We start from the raw sequence: 17,838 nt of genomic DNA on the forward strand, positions 1-17,838 counted from the left end.
CAGAGGATAAAGAATCTGCCTCAGTGCAGGAGCTTCAGCTGGATCCCTGAGTTGGGAAGATTTCCTGAAGAAGGAAATGGCCACCCACTCCAGTATTCTTGCCTGGAGAATCCTAGAGATAGAGGAGCCTGGTGGGCTACAGTCTATGGAGTCACAAAAGCAGATATGACCAAGCGACTAACACTAATGTCACAGGGATTGGAAGGACAGGGAGATCAGGGGGCTGGGGGAGAGGAGGAGAGAGACAAAAGTTATGCAGTTTATTTTATTTTTTTAGTTATTATTATTTTAAAAATATTTATTTGGCTGGGCTGGGTCTTAGTTGTGGCACGCAGGGTCTTTAGTTGAAGCCTGTGAGCTCTTATTTGTGGCATGTGGGATCTAGTTCCCTGACCAAGGATCAAACTCAGGTCCCCTGCATTGAGAACTTGGGATCTTAGCCAATGGACCACCAGGGGAGGCCCATGGAGTTCATTTTAGCCAAGTGTGGTCCTGAGGGTCTGAATCATGAAGACATTCATGAATGGACTCTTTTTGACTCCCTTTCAATCACCCTCAATCTCCATCTCTCTCACACACACAATCTTTTTTTCCCCCTTCTCTATTTCCATCTATTACTGTTATGCTTTAAAAAAATTTTTTTTTGGCATGATTCTTGAAATACTAACCTCAAATAATCAACAAGTATTCACAACTATGTTATAAAGTCTGCCATTTCTTATGGGAAAACATTAATTTATGAGTGATGAGTGTCTGATACACTTCAACTGAATAATAAATAAACATAATTTGGGATAGACTAATTGTCAAATGTCTTTGGAAGTAAAGATAAACTTCCTTAAATTTTTTTTTTAAATTTTTTCCCTGTTATTCTCTAATGTAGCAGTCCACAGTGTTTTTTGGCACAACTGGTTTTGTGGAAGACAGTTTTTCCATAGACAAGTGTGAGGGTAAAGGGGGAGGGGTGAGGGGTGGGGGAAGGGATTGGGGATGGTTTCCAGATGATTCAAGTGCATTACATTTATTGTGCGCTTAATTTCTATTGTTATCACATCAGCTCCACCTCAGATCATCAGGCAATAGATCCCAGGGGTTGGGGGCCTCTGCTCTAAAGGAATCTGAAGCTTTGGCCTTCTCCCATGAGGAACATGGAAGCTTCTTGATGCCACAGAGAAATACTATTTGTCTTGTTCATAAATTATCTTTAGGATCTTGCCCATTATCTGGCACCTCATAGGTGTAGAGGGACTGCATAGCAATTAAGGGCACAGACTCTTAATGTAATGTGAGCCACATAGGTGATTTTAAATTTTATAATAACTACACTAAAAAAGTAAGAAGAAATGAGTGACATGGATTTTACTAACACGTTTTATTTTGCCCAGTATGTAAAAAATGTTGTTTTGACTGTGTAATGCATATAAAAATCACTGAGCTGATGAAACAAAATTATTTTAAGGCAGGACAAGAAAAATTGAACCTAAAATTTTATCTGCTGTTTGAGTCACTCTGCTCTCCCCTTCATACGCATTGGGCGTCTGCACTGTACATAGACTCCTTAGAAGATCTAGAAGACACAGGAATGCGTGCTCACCAACAAAAAAATTAACTAAAAACCCCACCAATTTTCTGTCAGTGCCAGCAAGGTAACTCCTTAGGAGATAACATTCCTTTCTCAATTCTGTAAGAAGTCATGATGACTCACTACTTGCCTTGTTAGATCATGTAAACCATCAATATGTTTCTCGTACGTATAACACTTTGTCTCAAAAGCTTATATAACTGTGCTTTGACCTCTAATGGATCTTTGAGTTCCAATGGGTGGAACAGTCCTCAGTGCTTTCTGAGAGACTGTCTCCTGGGTTGTAATCCTCAGATTGGCTTGAATAAAATTTTCCATTTATTTCTTAGATTGGCTATTGAGTATTTTTTTCTTGGACAGAGCTGTTTCACATCGTGTGTTTTGTGCTGAGTGTCCAAAATGCAGTGTGCCAGGGCTTCCCTGGATGTCCAGTAGTTAAGACTCTAAGCTTCCACTGCAGGAATCATGGGCTCAATCTCTGGTTGGGAAATTAAGACCCTGCATGCCACACCATGGGGAAAAAACCAAACAAACAAACAAAGAAGCAAACAAAACAACCCCGCAATTCAGGGTGTGTTTTACAGTCACAGCACATCTCAGTTTGGACTTGCCCCATTCAGGTGCCCAATGTGGCTCAGCCATGTATTGGTTATAAATGTGGCTCAGCCACTTTATTGGTTATAAACACCCTCAGGGCCTGTTTCAGAGGAGGAAAAAAGGGCAGCAGTTTACTGCCCAAACTGCCTTGGATTCCAGGACTGTGCCTTTAAAGGGATTTTGGGGCTTGGCCTCCACTCTTGAAGAAATGGGGATGAGAGTAGTTATGGGGACAAATTAATACAAGATCAGGGCTTGGCCCAGAGCAGAGATTCAGATCCTTTGAGCTTTGGATATGTCCTTTTGTGGCACTGAAACATTGGTCACCTCTTTTCTGCTTTGATGCACACTAGAGTTTCTCCCATTCTAAAGTGTTTCTCCAAAAATCCATGTCCACACCTGTATAGAGCTCCCTCTGCTCCCCCGCAAATTCTCCATGGTTTCTCCACTCCTGCACCTCCTGTTCATCTCTCTCCTTCTGCACAGAGCTTGACACTCACCATCCCCTGCAAGTGCAGTAGTCTTCTCAAATTTAGGAACGGGAAATGAAGTGAGAGTTTCAAGTGTTAAAGAGATGGTGGGGGCTTTGGGGCGTTATGTGGGATAGCATGGTGTGGAGTCTTGTTGGGTTGTTGTGGGGCCATTTGGGGTCTTTTTGGGGTGGCTGTGGGATCTTGTGGGGCCGAAGGGGAGTCTTGCGGGGTCTTATGGGGCTGTGTGTGGGTGGGGAAGTACAACTGCTTGGAGCTGATGTAGCTGTTCCCTGGTGAAGGAGTGGGAACTATCACACCCATAAGGTGGTTCCTTCTGCCCAAGGTGGACCCTCTGATGCTAAACTTTTTCAAACAGAGTACATCCATCATGGACACACAGCTGTGAAGATCATTTCTAACCAGAACTGGGGCAGATGGAGAGCCTTTTAGGATTGGAAGCATTCTGGGTTTTCAGTCTGCTACCCCTTTCTGCAGGAACGAGATGGGCCAGCAGAACCAACCTCAGAGCAGAATAGGAGGCCAGTGCCCATGTATTTCTGAGCTTCCTGGAATGCAGAGCAGAAAGCAGGTTTCTGAGATGGAATTCTCCATGGGAGACCATCAGAGAAGCTTCATATGGCATTTTGAGGTAGTCTTTTTGACAATTTTCAACAATACTTCCCACTCTACTTCTCAACACTTGGATCTTTCCAAGTTTGCTCTATTTAAATCTTTCAGCTCAGGACAGACTTTGGTGGAAATAATTTCTTTTTTTTCTGAGGCAATGCCAAATTAATTGAACAAGTTGCAAATTAATCCAGCCAGAAGCAAAACAAAACTATGGAGCTTGAAAGAAAACGCTAGATAGTGGTCAAAATGTGATCAAAAGCCTTTGGTATGGATCACAACAAACTGTGGAAAATTCTTAAAAAGACGGGAATACCAGCCTCCTGAGAAACCTTACCTGCCTCCTGAGAAACCTTATGCAGGTCAAGAAGTAACAGTCAGAACTGGACATGGAACAATGGATGGTTCAAAATTGGGAAAGGAGAACTTGAAGGTTATATATTGTCACCCTGCTTATTTTTCATATTTGCAGAGTGAAAGTGTTAGTTGTGCAGTCATGCTGACTCTTTGCAACTCCATGGACGATAGCCCACCAGGCTCCTCTGTCCTTGGACTTCTATGAGCAATAATACTGGAGTGGGTAGCCATCCCCATCTCCAGAGGACCTTCCCAACCTAGGGATTGAACCGCATCTCCTGCATGGGTAGGAGGATTTTTAACACTGAGTCCCCAGGGAAGCTCTTCATGGGAAATGCTGGGCAAGATGAATCACAAGTTGGAATCAAGACTGCTGGGAGAAATGTGTGTGTGTGTTATGTGTGTGTTAGTCGCTCAGTCGTGTTCGACTCTTTGCTACCCCATGGACTGTAGCCCACCAGGCTTCTCTGTCCATGGAATTCTCCAGGCAAGAATACTGGAGTGGCTTGCCATTCCCTTCTCCAGAGGAACTTCCCAACCCAGGAATCGAACCCTGGTCTCCTGCATGGCAGGCAGATTCTTTACCGTTTATGATACCATTATAATGCAGAAAGTGAAGAGGAATTTAAGAACTTCTTGATGAAGGTCAAAGAGGATAGTGAAAAAGCTGGCTTAAAACTCAGCATTCAAAAACTAAGATCATGGCATCTGGTTGTATCAGTTCAGTTCAGTTCTGTCACTCAGTCGTGTCCGACTCTTTGCGACCCCATGAATCACAGCATGCCAGGCCTCCTTGTCCATCACCAACTCCCGGAGTTCACTCAGATTCACGTCCATTGAGTCAGTGATGCCATCCAGCCATCTCATCCTCTGTCGTCCCCTTCTCCTCCTGCCCCCAATCCCTCTCAGCATCAGAGTCTTTTCCAATAATTTAACTCTTCGCATGAGGTGGCCAGGCAAATAGAAGGGGAAAAAAGTGGAAACAGTGACAGATTTTCTTTGCTTGGGTTTCCAAATAACTGCAGATGTTGACTGTAGCCATGAAATTAAAAGAGGCTTGCTCCTTGGAAGGAAAACTATGACAAACCTAGGCAGTACATTGAAAAGCAGACACTTTGCCGACAAAGCTCCGTCTAGTCAAAACTATGGTTTTTCCAGTAGTCACGTATGGACGTGAACTGGGGCTTCCCAGGTGGCACAGTGGTAAAAAATCTGCCTGACAAGGCAGATATGCAAGAGACACAGTTTTAGTCTCTAGGTCAGGAAGATCCCCTGAAGTAGGAAAATGGCAACCCTCTCCAGTCTTCTTGCCTGGGAAATTCCATGGACAGAGGAACCTGGCAGGCTACAGTCCATAGCATCACAAAGAGTTGGACATGATTGACTACACATCCACCCACATGGATGTGAGAGTTGGACTATAAAGAAAGCTGAGTGCCAGAGTTGATGCTTTCTAACTGTGCTGGAGAACACTCTTGAGAGTCCCTTGGACTGCAAGGAGACCAAACCAGTCAATCCTGAAGGAAATCAACCCTGAATATTCATTGCAAGGACTGATGCTGAAACTGAAGCTACAATACTTTGGCCACCTGATGTGAAGAGGTGGAAAAGACCCTAATGCTGAGAAAGACTACGGGCAGGAGAAGAGGGGGCAGCAAAGGTTGAGGTGGTTATAAATAGCATCACGGACTCAACTGACATGAGTTTGAGCAAAATCATGGAGATAGTGAAGGACAGGGAAGCCTGGTGTGCTGCAGTCCAAGGGGTTGCAAAGAGTAGGATGCGACTGAGTGATTGAACAACAGCAACAACAAAATGTGATCATATCTAGTGCCCCACCCTGCTTGTTAATCACCACAATGAGATAAGCAAAAGGTCATGCAGCTTCCCACCCCTTTCTCTCCTGGTCCCTGCACCTTGGGGGCAGTTTACAATTTATTTCCTTTCTATTTTCCTGGAATTATATTCTACTAAAATTCCCTTGAGATTTGCTCAGTCCATTGGAATTCAAGAAAAGTGGGCCCTGATATACAGCATAAATGTCTAAATCTTGACTCATGACCTTCTATGTATTATGTAGGCATGGCAGCAGCTTTTATAACATAGTTCATTTCACGATTAAGAAATTTTTTTTTCATTATTTAAATGTTGATCAGAGGACATGGATGAGGAAACTGCAGTAGCAAGTTCTGTAGTACTGGGGTAGGTAAGTGTGACTCAGTCTGGCCCTATGTTTGCTACTGGGGGACGCTTGCTGTTGGGCGACGCTGGCCGCACTGCACCTGGGCATATTGTGGATGCAGAAGAGGCCTTTCATTCCTTAACTAATTCATCTGCCGTCATATCTCTTAAAACCAATCACCTTGATGACGCTGTGTGGTCTGGTCTATTCTGCGACAGGGTGGGGGCAATCTCCAATCAGGTTTCCTAAATCCTGACCCAGTGCTCAATGTCTCAGTAGCTGCGCAAAGTTCTCTTGTTGTACGCACCGGAAACTAGTGCTCTTCCGAGTGCGCCTGGCCACTCCCAGAACTACTTTTAGAGAAGATTGTGTTAAGGGAGGGGGCCTTGGAAGGTGTTTAAAAGGGGCTTGACTGGGTGGGTCCCTCCAGTGCCTCTACAGGACTCCAGGAGAGAGGGAGGCAGTTCTTGCTGAAGTTCCTTGCTCGTCTTGAGGCACATCCTCAGCATGTCTTCTTCGGAGGGTGAGTCTTTGGGAGGAGGGCTCTTGTGCACTAATGCGGAAGAGTCTGGGCTGTGGGGTATTCGCAGGGCTCAGCTGGAGTGCTTTGAAGTTTTCTGTTCATTGTGCCATTTAGTGCTGAGACTTGGAAAGAGGGAAAGGCTAACTAGACCAGGCCCTGAAAAAGCCTCCTTAGAGAAGGAGCTCAAGATGGTAGTAGGCACCCATCATGGTTTTGTTTGTTTTTTTTTTTCCCTTAAATTCAGAAATGTGGAAAGTTCCCTTTGCAGGATGCAGCGGTTCTAGATTGCTTTGAGGAGGGCTTAAAGGGGGAAGGGAGCCTAGCTTCTCCAGGGCCTGATATTTTGCCCATTTTCCATCAGAGAGTGAATTTGGTTTAGAACTGAGTCAGCGGTGAGCCCAGTTCTAATGGACTTGGGAGCCCAAAGCCAAAATTGAGGACTGGGGAGCTTGCCCTGGTTACAAGCAGAAATGCAAATATTAATGTGTAGAATTCCACGATGTTTGGTTTTTCTCAGATGAGATTTCCTCGTTTTAATTTTTGACATCTCCTAATACCTGCATATTTTGAGTCCTCTCATAGGTGGTGGGTACATATTAGTGGGGGTCTTGACAGACACATCTGGGCATTCCCAGGCCAGTGTCTGGACCTGTGCATTGCGTTGTCATTATAATTTATATGGCAGATGCCCCAAGAATTGTTTGGGGTGCACCGACGTTTTCGGGATCGGTAAGATGTGCAGGTGGAATCCTGAGTTGGGAGCTGAGGGCGAGTCCGTATTTAATGGGATTCCTCAGAGGGTGCCAGGCCAGGAGCAGAATCCCAGGAGTGGGCTTGTGAGAGCTCTGCAAGGGGGCCTAAGCTTCCTGCCCAGAAACAAAATTCCTTCTCTTTGGGAGGTTGCAAAGTGAGCAAGTCTCATCTCTCACACAGAGATGCAGAGGTTACAAGTGAACCGAAATGTGAGGCCTGAGGCTAAAGTCTGTTTCTCATTCTGGATCTGTTCTAGAGTCGCTTTCTGGACCTGCTCCACAGTCTAAAGAAGGCCAGAGGCGCAGGAGAACCAAGTACGACAAAAACCAGTACAAGGTTCTTTTTGAGGCTTTCAAAAGTGACGCTTACCCCGATATTAATGCCAGAATGGCTCTGGCTGAGCAAATCAAGGTTCCTGAGTCAAGAATCCAGGTAAAAATGTAAATGCTTGACAGGAGGGCAGGGCTGGGTGGGGCACCAGCCCACGTGTTAACTGTCTGTTTTTAATACTGGTTTTAAAAGCCCTGCTTTGAGTTAATCCTCTTAATATTGCTGTGAGGTAGACATTATCCCCATTTACAGGAAAATAAAGGTTAGAGGTTAGTAATTTAGGTTACTGCTCTGGCAAGGGGTGGAGTCTAAACTGGCTTCTGTGGGTTCTATCTGTCAAATATTTACCATGTTAGAAATTGAAAACTGAGAACTGAAAAAAAGGGGGGAAAAATAAATTGAAACTGAGACATTTCAAAATATTCACTAATTCAGCAAAAATAACCATAATAAACCTGTGCTGCAGTTCATGAGGCTGCAAAGTATCTTAGCGACTGAACAACAATAAACTCGTTACATGTTAACCTTGAAGTATTTTTTAAGAAAAGCAACCATGGTTTCAAAGCCTGAAAACTGTCTTAGAGGAATGGCAGAATAAGACTCAGAGGCTGGTTTCTCAGTTCCTTGCATTCCCTTTGCTGTACCAGCTCTCTGGGCCTCTGGGAATCAGAATATAGGAAGGAAGCAAAAGAGCAAAGCCAAGTCACATCTGGGTGTTGTAAAGAAAATGGTTTTGATTTCGCAGGGATCCCCCAAAGGAGACTGGAGGTCCCAGGGATCTTGGATCTTTAGTTCTCTGGGTCACAGCCTTGGGGGCACACTGTAGTCTCTCTGATTCCTCCTCCAGGAAGTCTACTGGGATGAGTCTGGGTCCAGCCTGGGAATTTAAATAACACCCCCTCCTCTGCCCTCTAGGTGATTGAAGTGTGAGGTCAAGTCTGAAAACTGCTGCTGCTGCTCTTAATGAAATTCAGGTCTCTGAGGGGGGAGCTGGAATATACACAGGCTGTTTAGAAAGCCTCCCAGGTGATTCTGATGTGTAGCTAGGATTGAAATCTCTGTTCTTGACCAGTGGTTTTCAGTCCTAGATTAAGGTCTCCTGCACTGGCAAGCAGATTCTTTACCACTAGTGCTGTCTGGGAAGCCCAGGAGACGTAAGAGACTAAGAGACTTGGGTTCCATCCCTGGGTTGGGAAGATCCCCTGGAGAAAGGAATGGCAACCCACTTCAATATTCTTGCCTGAAGAATCCTATGGACAGAGCAGCCTGGTGGGCTATGGTCCATAGGGTCACACAGAGTTGTACATTACTGAAGCGACTTAGCAGGCAGGCAGGTACAACTTCACAACCACTTATGGGCAGAAGTGCTGGGTTCAGAAGTTCAGTAGAAGGTTCTGGGTTTCCGTTTATACTTCAGGTAGCATCTGGAGCCAGATGGGAAACCTTGAAGTTTAAAAGCTCAGCTATGGGACATCCCTCTGGCGGCACCTGGTAGACACCCTATTAGGGCCAGAGAGTGAAAGTCGATTAGCCGTGTCCAGCTCTTTGCCACCCAGTACCTGCCAGACTCTTCTGTCCATGGGATTTCCCAAAGGGACAATAATGGAGTGGATTGCCATTCCCTTCTCCAGAGGCTCTTTCCTGACCCAGGGATTGAGCCCGGGTCTTTTGCATTGCAGGCAGATTCTTTACCATCTGAGCCACCTGGGAAACCCAATTAGGGGCCAGCTACTGCTAACTCACTTCAGTCGTGTCCAACTCTGTGCGACCCCATAGACGGCAGCCCACCAGGCTCCCCCGTCTCTGAGATTCTCCAGGCAAGAACACTGGAGTGGGTTGCCATTTCCTTCTCCAATGCATGAAAGTGAAAAGTGAAAGGGAAGTCGCCCAGTCGTATCCGACTCTTAGTGACCCCATGGACTGCAGCCTACCAGGCTCCTTCGTTCATAGGATTTTCCAGGCAAGAGTACTGGAGTGGGATGCCATTGCTTTCTCCGAATTAGGGGCCAGAGAGACTGGGAAAGTTTCCTGGTTGGAGATCAGCTTAGCATTTGCAAAGGCCATGGTGTGGGGGAAGAAGCCAGCATCCTGTGCCTACCTGGAGGTGGGCTTGCCTTGGGGCCAGAGTGTGTACAGGAGAGTGCAGGGTTGGAATTTAGGGAATGTCCCTCCTCCCTCACCTCCATTTGTAAGTCTGAGCCTTTGTCCTGCAGTTTCCCTGGGGGAGTTGTTTTCCCTAGGGAATTGTCTGTGAAGTTCCTTTATTGTTCTATTCCATCTTCAGGGCCTGCCTAGTGGCTGGGCTTATAAAGAGGCCACTGTTGTGTTCCTGGAGGGCAAAGGGGAGGCCTGGCAGAACTGGACCAGGGTGAGGGGTAAAGAGGTGCCTCCAGGAGAAGGAGTAGCCCTGGGGGAAGTAGAACCCCATCTCAAATCTAGAGGAGGCAGAGAGGAGGCCTGCCTGGGAATGGGAAGAGAAGAGGACTGCCTATGTCAGGCAGAGGACTGCCTATGTCAGGCAGAGGAGAGGAGGTGGGACTAACAAAGTGTCTTGTTTCCAGGCCTCACTTGTCCAAGGTGAGGTACTAAAAGGACCCACAGAGGAACTGACACTGAACTGGGGCTTGGAGTGAAAAGGGGTTTTACTCAGAGGGGTTCTGTGTTATAAACTGCAAAATGATTACCACTGTAGTTTATCTAACACCTCATTCTGTCACGTAGTTAACATTTCTTTTTTATGTCAAGAACATTAAACATCTACTTTCTTAGTAACTTTCAAGTATTCTTTACAATTTTATTAGCTGTAATCACCATGCTGTAATTAGATCTCCAGAACTTGTTAATCTTATGACCTGAGAGTTGGTACCCTTTGACTAGCATCTGTCCAGTCCCGTCCGCCCCGCCTCCCCCGCCATGGGAGGAGGCTTCTTTCAAAGATAATCTGGATAAGAAGAGGTGAGTTGCAGTTGGCAGAGAAGAGCCAGGAGTGAAAGTGCAAGCACAGTGCAGACAAGGACTGGAAAGTAGAATGAGAAAGAAAGGGTGTGTCGCTATGGCGGCCTCCACAGTGTCCTCCATGCGCACATGATGCTTGGGGAGCTTGGCCCGATGGTTAAGGTTGCGCTACACCTTGAATGATTTGAATCAGCTTACCACGAATTGTATTTTGAATTCTACCTTAAGTCACATGCTCCTTGGTGGTGATAATTATGGGACTGGGCTTAATTGGAAAATATCTTTTGTCTTCTCATTCCTTTGACTCAGTGTCTCTTCCTTTCTCCATCTCCCTCCTCCTATCCCCGCCCCTCTAGGTGTGGTTTCAGAACAGAAGAGCTCGAGATCCTCGCAAGAACCCAAAGAAGAAAAAGGCACGCCCCCTGGTTCCAGAACCCATTCATGGAAGAGTTGGTGCCCCAGTTCCAAGACCCAGTCAGGGTGGACTCTGTGCCCCCAACTGCCCTTGCCAGCAGTGTCTTCTTACGGCCCAGAGGAATGCCAGTTTATTTTCCTCAAAGCCAGGGAATGCTTCTGATCAAGCTGGTTTTGGTGGGTATGTTGGTAACCCGAGCATGAATATGGCCTCGCATAACCTGCCAAGTGCAGCTGATGAGCCTTCTGGAGACCTGCGCTGCTCTTTCTCCTCGAGTTTCAGCCTCCACCATTTCTCCTCAGGCTTCAACCCCGAAGATCTCACGGCTTCCCAACAGTCCTCTCCGCACCTGGAAGCTGGCTGTGCAGAGACTTATGTGGGGGCCCCGGAACAGCTCCTGGCTCAAGGGGATGAGACCCCACAGGGATACGAGCAACGTCCCCCCTCTGGTGAGCAGCAGCCATGGTGGAGCTCGCAGCCTTCACCAGAGATGAAGCCAGAGATGGAATTCGAGCAGTCATCGTCCCAGAGCCTGGAGACCGCTGTGCCACCCTGGTCCTGTTGGTCACTTCCTCAACCTCCTCTGCCCCAGGAGCTGTGTTCCCATCCTGCTTCTTCTGAGCCGTTTCCAAAGAAGGCACCTGCCAATATCAGGAGGCTGTATCATCCCTACCTCTGAGAAAGGACCTTGGTGGGAGGCCCGAGGCACCTCAGCCCTCAGCCATTAGCCATTGCAGCTGTGGGAGCAGCACTTAAACTCTTGCTACAACAAAACTGGATGTAACCTAAGCAAGTGTGAGTCAGGTCACAGATGAATTCAGCTAGGGCTCATCCATACTTTTTAATAGTATGCAAAATTGAAAAAGGATTTGAAGATTTGTGTATATCTCCTAGACATATTTCTAAAGAAATGAAGTTGTCAGGATGGAAGGGCATAAAGTACAGGGGATATGGGCAGGCAGAGGACCTAAGGGGTTTCCTTAGATGGGAGGAAATGGGATCTTTGGAAGTCCATCTGTCCTGCCTTTTTATCAATATGAATCAATATGATTCACTTGATCAATATGAAGCACTTAAATATTCTGTAAACCTTAGAAGGGATTGAGGGGTAGGGTGAGGGCTGATTTGTAGAAATAAACTCAATACTCACAGAATGTGATTCACTGTGGCTATTTCTGTGGCCTGGAATGGATCCTCCTTCTCTGTGTGCACACTGTCCACTTCCCTTGTCCAGCCAAGTGTGTCTTCCCTCTGGACTTTGAACACATCCCTGCTCCTGGACAAACAATTTCCTGAAAGCAAGTCCTCCTTCCAACTCACTCTGTATGGCCAAATGCAAACCCCAATGTAGAATGAATGAGTTTGAGTAGAGAGAGAAATTGGAAGGTGAATGCAAATGTGTCTCTTCTTTCAGTTCACACAGTGTAGCCTGGGTCCCTCCGGTACCTACCCATCCATGCCAAGAGGGAGAGGGTGAGAAGCACACCTGTGTGGAGAAAGTCTGCTTAGCCAAGGGGACCGAACCCTCAAAGTTGGAGAAATTATATAAAGATGCTTCTTGTTCATGTGGCAGACTACCTTCAAGGTTACTGAGTAGCAAAACTTAGCTTTACCCAGTTTATAAATAAGGATCTGGTGTACATCAGAGATGAACTCCAGCAGCCTTAAATTGCTCTGTGCAGTCTGACTTTAAGGAAAATTAGGTGTTGAGCACACCCACTCCAGTACTTTTGCCTGGAAAATCCCATGGATGGACGAGCCTGGGGGGCTGCAGTCCATGGGGTCGTGAAGAGTCGGACCTGACTGAGTGACTTGACTTTCACTGTCGTGCACTGGAGAAGGAAACGGCACCCTACTCCATTGTTCTTGCCTGAGAATCCCAGGGACAGGGGAGCCTGGTGGGCTGCTGTCTATGGGGCTGCACAGAGTCAGACACGACTGAAATGACTTAGCAGCAGCAGCATCAGGGGTTCAGCACAGGCTGCTTGACCACAGAAATGTCCAATTACATATTTCACTTTCCTTGCTACCTTACCATTCTGTGAAGTTAAACTACCAACACACAAACTGCCAGGAAGGCCTCATAGCCTGAAAAACCTTAAGTTGGATCTACATTGTCAGCACCTTGGGTTTTGACTCCAGACTACTCAGGTTTCATCAGTAGACATCTTTCTAGCCTCAAACCCCATCCTTCATCCCCATTTTCCTTCCCAAATGGCGGTACCAGGTGAAGAGGGAATGAGGGTACCACCAGATCCTGCTGGAGGGCAGAGCAGCAAGCTGCCCTGTGCCCACGAAGGGAGTCAGGAAACTGCTCCTGTGTGTCTTCTTGAGGGGATATGCTGAGTTTCCCAGGTATGGGGCCCAAAGAGACAGAAGCAGAGCTGCATGGTAGGAGACTGGATGGCTGTCTTCTGTTCAAATGGAACAGAAGGTTTGGCTGAAGACTGACCTTTATAAGGCTTCTCTCTGGTCCCCTGTCTTTCTGCCCCTATAGTGCCTTACAATGTGTGAAATCCGCATTGGAATGGATTAATAAATGTTAGTTAGCCCTTATATTTATCAAGTTGCAGTAAAGGAAGAAGACACTGACTCAGAGAAGACACTGACTCACGAACTATTTACTCGTGGCAAAGCTGGTCATGGAATCTGGATACCTAGTGTGGGCGTCTGTGACAGGTGCACATAGCGTGGGTGGGAGGAGCTACCCCACGTCCAAGGTCAGGGGCGGTGGCCAGAAGGAGCAACCCCACGTCCAAGGAGTGGTGGCTGCATGAGTGCAGGAGGGCCTAGAGGAGCTATTCCATGTTCAAGGTCAGGAAGGGCGGCGGTGAGGAGATACCCCTCATCCAAGGTAAGGAGCAGCAGCTGCGCTTTGCTGGAGCAGCCGTGAAGAGATACCCCACGTCCAAGGTAAGAGATACCCAAGTAAGATGGTAGGTGTTGCAAGAGGGCATCAGAAGGCAGACACACTGAAACCATACTCACAGAAAACTAGTCAATCCAATCACACTAGGACCACAGCCTTGTCTAACTCAATGAAACTAAGCCATGCCCGTGGGGCAGCCCAAGACGGGCGGGTCATGGTGGAGAGAGCTGACAGAATGTGGTCCACTGGAGAAGGGAATGGCAAACCACTTCAGTATTCTTGCCTTGAGAACCCCATGAACAGTATGAAAAGGCAAAATGATAGGATACTGAAAGAAGAACTCCCCAGGTCAGTAGGTGCCCAGTATGCTACTGGAGATCAGTGGAGAAATAACTCCAGAAAGAATGAAGGGATGAAGCCAAAGCAAAAACAATACCCAGCTGTGGATGTGACTGGTGATAGAAACAAGGTCCAGTGCTGTAAAGAGCAATATTGCATAGGAACCTGGAATGTTGGGTCCATGAATCAAGGCAAATTGGAAGTGGTCAAACAATAGATGGCAAGATGAACATCAACATTCTAGGAATCAGCGAACTAAAATGGACTGGAATGGGTGAATTTAACTCAGATGACCATTATATCTACTACTGCCGGCAGGAATCCCTCAGAAGAAATGGAGTAGCCATCATGGTCAACAAAAGAGTCTGAAATGCAGTACTTGGATGCAATCTCAAAAACGACAGAATGATCTCTGTTCGTTTCCAAGGCAAACCATTCAATATCATAGTAATCCAAGTCTATGCCCCAACCAGTAACGCTGAAGAAGTTGAATGGTTCTATGAAAACCTACAAGACCTTTTAGAACTAACACCCAAAAAAGATGTCCTTTTCATTATACAAAGGGGACTGGAATGCAAAAGTAGGAAGTCAAGAAACACCTGGAGTAACAGGCAAATTTGGCCTTGGAGTACAGAATGAAGCACAGCAGAGGCTAATAGAGTTTTGCCAAGAAAATGCACTGGTCATAGCAAACACCCTCTTCCAACAATACAAGAGAAGACTCTACACATGGACATCACCAGATGGCCAATACCAAAATCAGATTGATTATATTCTTTGCAGCCAAAGATGGAGAAGATCTATACAGTCAGCAAAAACAAGACCAGGAGCTGACTGTGGCTCAGATCATGAACTCCTTATTACCAAATTCAGACTTAAATTGAAGAAAGGGAAAACCACTAGACCTTTCAGGTATGACTTAAATCAAATCCCTTATGATTATACAGTGGAAGTGAGAAATAGATTTAAGGGACTAGGTCTGATAGATAGAGTGCCTGATGAACTATGGACTGAGGTTTGTGACATTGTACAGGAGACAGGGATCAAGATAATCCCCATGGAAAAGAAATGCAATAAAGCAAAATGGGTGTCTGGGGAGGCCTTACAAATAGCTGTGAAAAAAAGAGAAGCAAAAAGCAAACGACAAAAGGAAAAATATAAGCATCTGAATGCAGAGAATAGCAAAGACAGATAAGAAAGCCTTCCTCAGCAATCAATGCAAAGAAATAGAGGAAAACACTATAAAGGGAAAGACTAGAGATATCTTCAAGAAAATTAAAGATACCAAGGGAACATTTCACGCAAAGATGGGCTCAATAAAGGACAGAAATGGTCCTAACAGAAGCAGGAGATATTAAGAAGAGAGGGCAAGAATGCACAGAACTGTACAAAAAAGATCTTCATGACCAAGATAATCACGATGGTGTGATCACTCAGCTAGAGCCAGACATCCTGGAATGTGAAGTCAAGTGGGCCTTAGAAAGCATCACTATGAACAAAGCTAGTGGAGGTGATGGAATTCCAGTGGAGCTATTTCAAATCCTGAAAGATGATGCTGTGAAAGTGCTGCACTCAATATGCCAGCAAATTTGGAAAACTCAGCAGTGGCCACAGGTCTGGAAAAGGTCAGTGTTCATTCCAATCCCAAAGAAAGGCAATGCCAAAGAATGCTCCAACTACCACACAATTGCACTCATCTCACATGCTAATAAAATAATGCTCAAAATTCTCCAAGCCAGGCTTCAGCAATACGTGAACTGTGAGCTTCCGGATGTTCAAGCTGGTTTTAGAAAAGGAAGAGGAAGCAGACATCAAATTGCCAACATCTGCTGGATCATGGAAAAAGCAAGAGAGATCCAGAAAAACATCTATTTCTGCTTTATTGACTATGCCAAAGCCTTTGACTGTGTGGATCACAATAAACTGGAAAATTCTGCAAGAGATGGGAATACCAGACCATCTGACCTGCCTCTTGAGAAGTCTGTATGCAGGTCAGGAAGCAACAGTTAGAACTGGACATGGAACAACAGATTGGTTCCAAATAGGAAAAGGAGTACGTCAAGGCTGTATATTGTCACCCTGCTTATTTAACTTCTATGCAGAGTACATCATGAGAAATGCTGGACTGGAAGAAGCACAAGCTGGAATCAAGATTGCCGGGAGAAATATCAGTGACCTCAGATATGCAGATGACACCACCCTTAAGGCAGAAAGTTAAGAAGAACAAAGAGCCTCTTGATGAAAGTGAAAGAGGAGAGTGGGAAAGTTGGCTTAAAGCTCAACATTCAGGAAACTAAGATCATGGCATCTGGTCCCATCACTTTATGGGAAATAGATGGGGAAAGAGTGTCAGACTTTATTTTTTGGGGCTCAAAAATCACTGCAGATGGTGATTGTAGCCATGAAATTAAAAGACGCTTACTCCTTGGAAGAAAAGTTATGACCAACCTAGATAGAATATTCAAAAGCAGAGACATTACTTTGCCGACTAAGGTCCGTCTAGTCAAGGCTATGGTTTTTCCAGTGGTCATGTATGGACGTGAGAGTTGGACTGTGAAGAAACCTGAGCACCAAAGAATTGATGCTTTTGAACTGTAGTGTTGGAGAAGACTCTTGAGAGTCCCTTGGACTGCGAGGAGATCCATCCAGTCCATTCTGAAGATCAGTCCTGGGTGTTCTTTGGAAGGACTGATGCTAAAGCTGAAACTCCAATACTTTGGCCACCTCATGTGAAGAGTTGACTCATTGGAAAAGACTCTGATGCTGGGAGGTATTGGGGGCAGGAGGAGAAGGGGACGGCAGAGGATGAGATGGCTGGATGGCATCACCAACTCGATGGACGTGAGTCTGAGTGAACTCTGGGAGTTGGTGATGGACAGGGAGGCTGCGACTCATGGGGTCGCAAAGAGTCGGACACGACTAGTGACTGAACTGAATTCAAGTGAGGATGATTGGTGAGTGATGGTCTTTCTCTGAAATTAGACTTCAGCATTTCCAAATTTCTTGTAGGTGCAAAAGAAATAAAAGATGCTGTCTCTTGTTTTTGTCTCTAGTTTTCTTACATTCTTTGTAGGAAATTTGTCCTCAACAAGGGCAAGTTCTTGGGAATTCCTTGGAGGTCCATTTTTTTAGGATTCAGTGCTTTAACTTCCCAGGCCTGGGTTCAATTTCTAGTTAGGATTCTAAAATCCGGCAAGTCACACAGCATGGCCAAAACAAAACCAAAAGCAAAAGAAAACAACTAAAAAAAAAAAAAGAACAACAAATTAAAAACATGGACAAGTCTTTGTTGTTGTTCAGTCACTAAGTCTTTTTTTTTTTTTTTTTTTACTAAGTCTTGTCTGACTCTTTGAGACCCCAGACTCCTCTGTCCTCCACTATCTCCTGGAGTTTGCTCAAATTCATGTCTGTTGAGTCAGTGATGCTATTTAACCATCTCATCCTCTGCTGCCTCCTTCTCTTTCTGCTTTCAGTCTTTCCTAGCATCAGGGTCTTTTCTAACCAGTCAGCTCTTCACATCAGGTGGCCAAAGTATTGGAGCTCCAGCAAGATCTTTAGGAAATCAGTATTTGGAAGGAAATGATTTAAGATATAGAACCAGGGATATATAACCATGCTCCTGGTCTTCTCAGATGAGAACTCCCTATCTCCCTTCCTTTCCCCAGGCTCTTGCGTACTTGCTAAGCAGCTGATCAGAGAAAGCCTGAGGAATAAGGGAAGAGCCTGAGGTAAGACTGAGGTTCAGTTCTGGCCCCACACTCTCTAGATATGGGGCTGGGCAACATTTCTTCTCTTAGAGCCTAGTTTTCTTAATTACCAGGCAGCATATGAATGCC

At 45.7% G+C, this 17,838-nt stretch overlaps 1 protein-coding gene across 1 annotated transcript; it reads left to right on the forward strand.

Moving 5' to 3' along the window:
- Positions 1–6,281: 6,281 nt before the first annotated feature.
- LOC138433273 (paired box protein Pax-6-like) lies at positions 6,282–11,945 on the forward strand. The gene is made up of 3 exons (XM_069575564.1): positions 6,282–6,341; positions 7,351–7,526; positions 10,736–11,945. The coding sequence occupies exons 1-3, from the start codon at positions 6,326–6,328 to the stop codon at positions 11,471–11,473; spliced, it is 930 nt and encodes a 309-aa protein (XP_069431665.1). The 5' UTR covers positions 6,282–6,325; the 3' UTR covers positions 11,474–11,945.
- Positions 11,946–17,838: the final 5,893 nt, after the last annotated feature.

This window comes from Ovis canadensis, chromosome 2 (assembly GCF_042477335.2).
Source record: "Ovis canadensis isolate MfBH-ARS-UI-01 breed Bighorn chromosome 2, ARS-UI_OviCan_v2, whole genome shotgun sequence".
Lineage (NCBI taxonomy): Eukaryota > Metazoa > Chordata > Mammalia > Artiodactyla > Bovidae > Ovis > Ovis canadensis.

What these genes read in the sequence shown, in the direction of transcription:
- LOC138433273 (XM_069575564.1), top strand. An exon ending in TTCCTGAGTCAAGAATCCAG is followed by an intron (nt 7,527 to 10,735) that starts GTAAAAATGTAA and finishes CCGCCCCTCTAG; the next exon opens with GTGTGGTTTCAGAACAGAAG.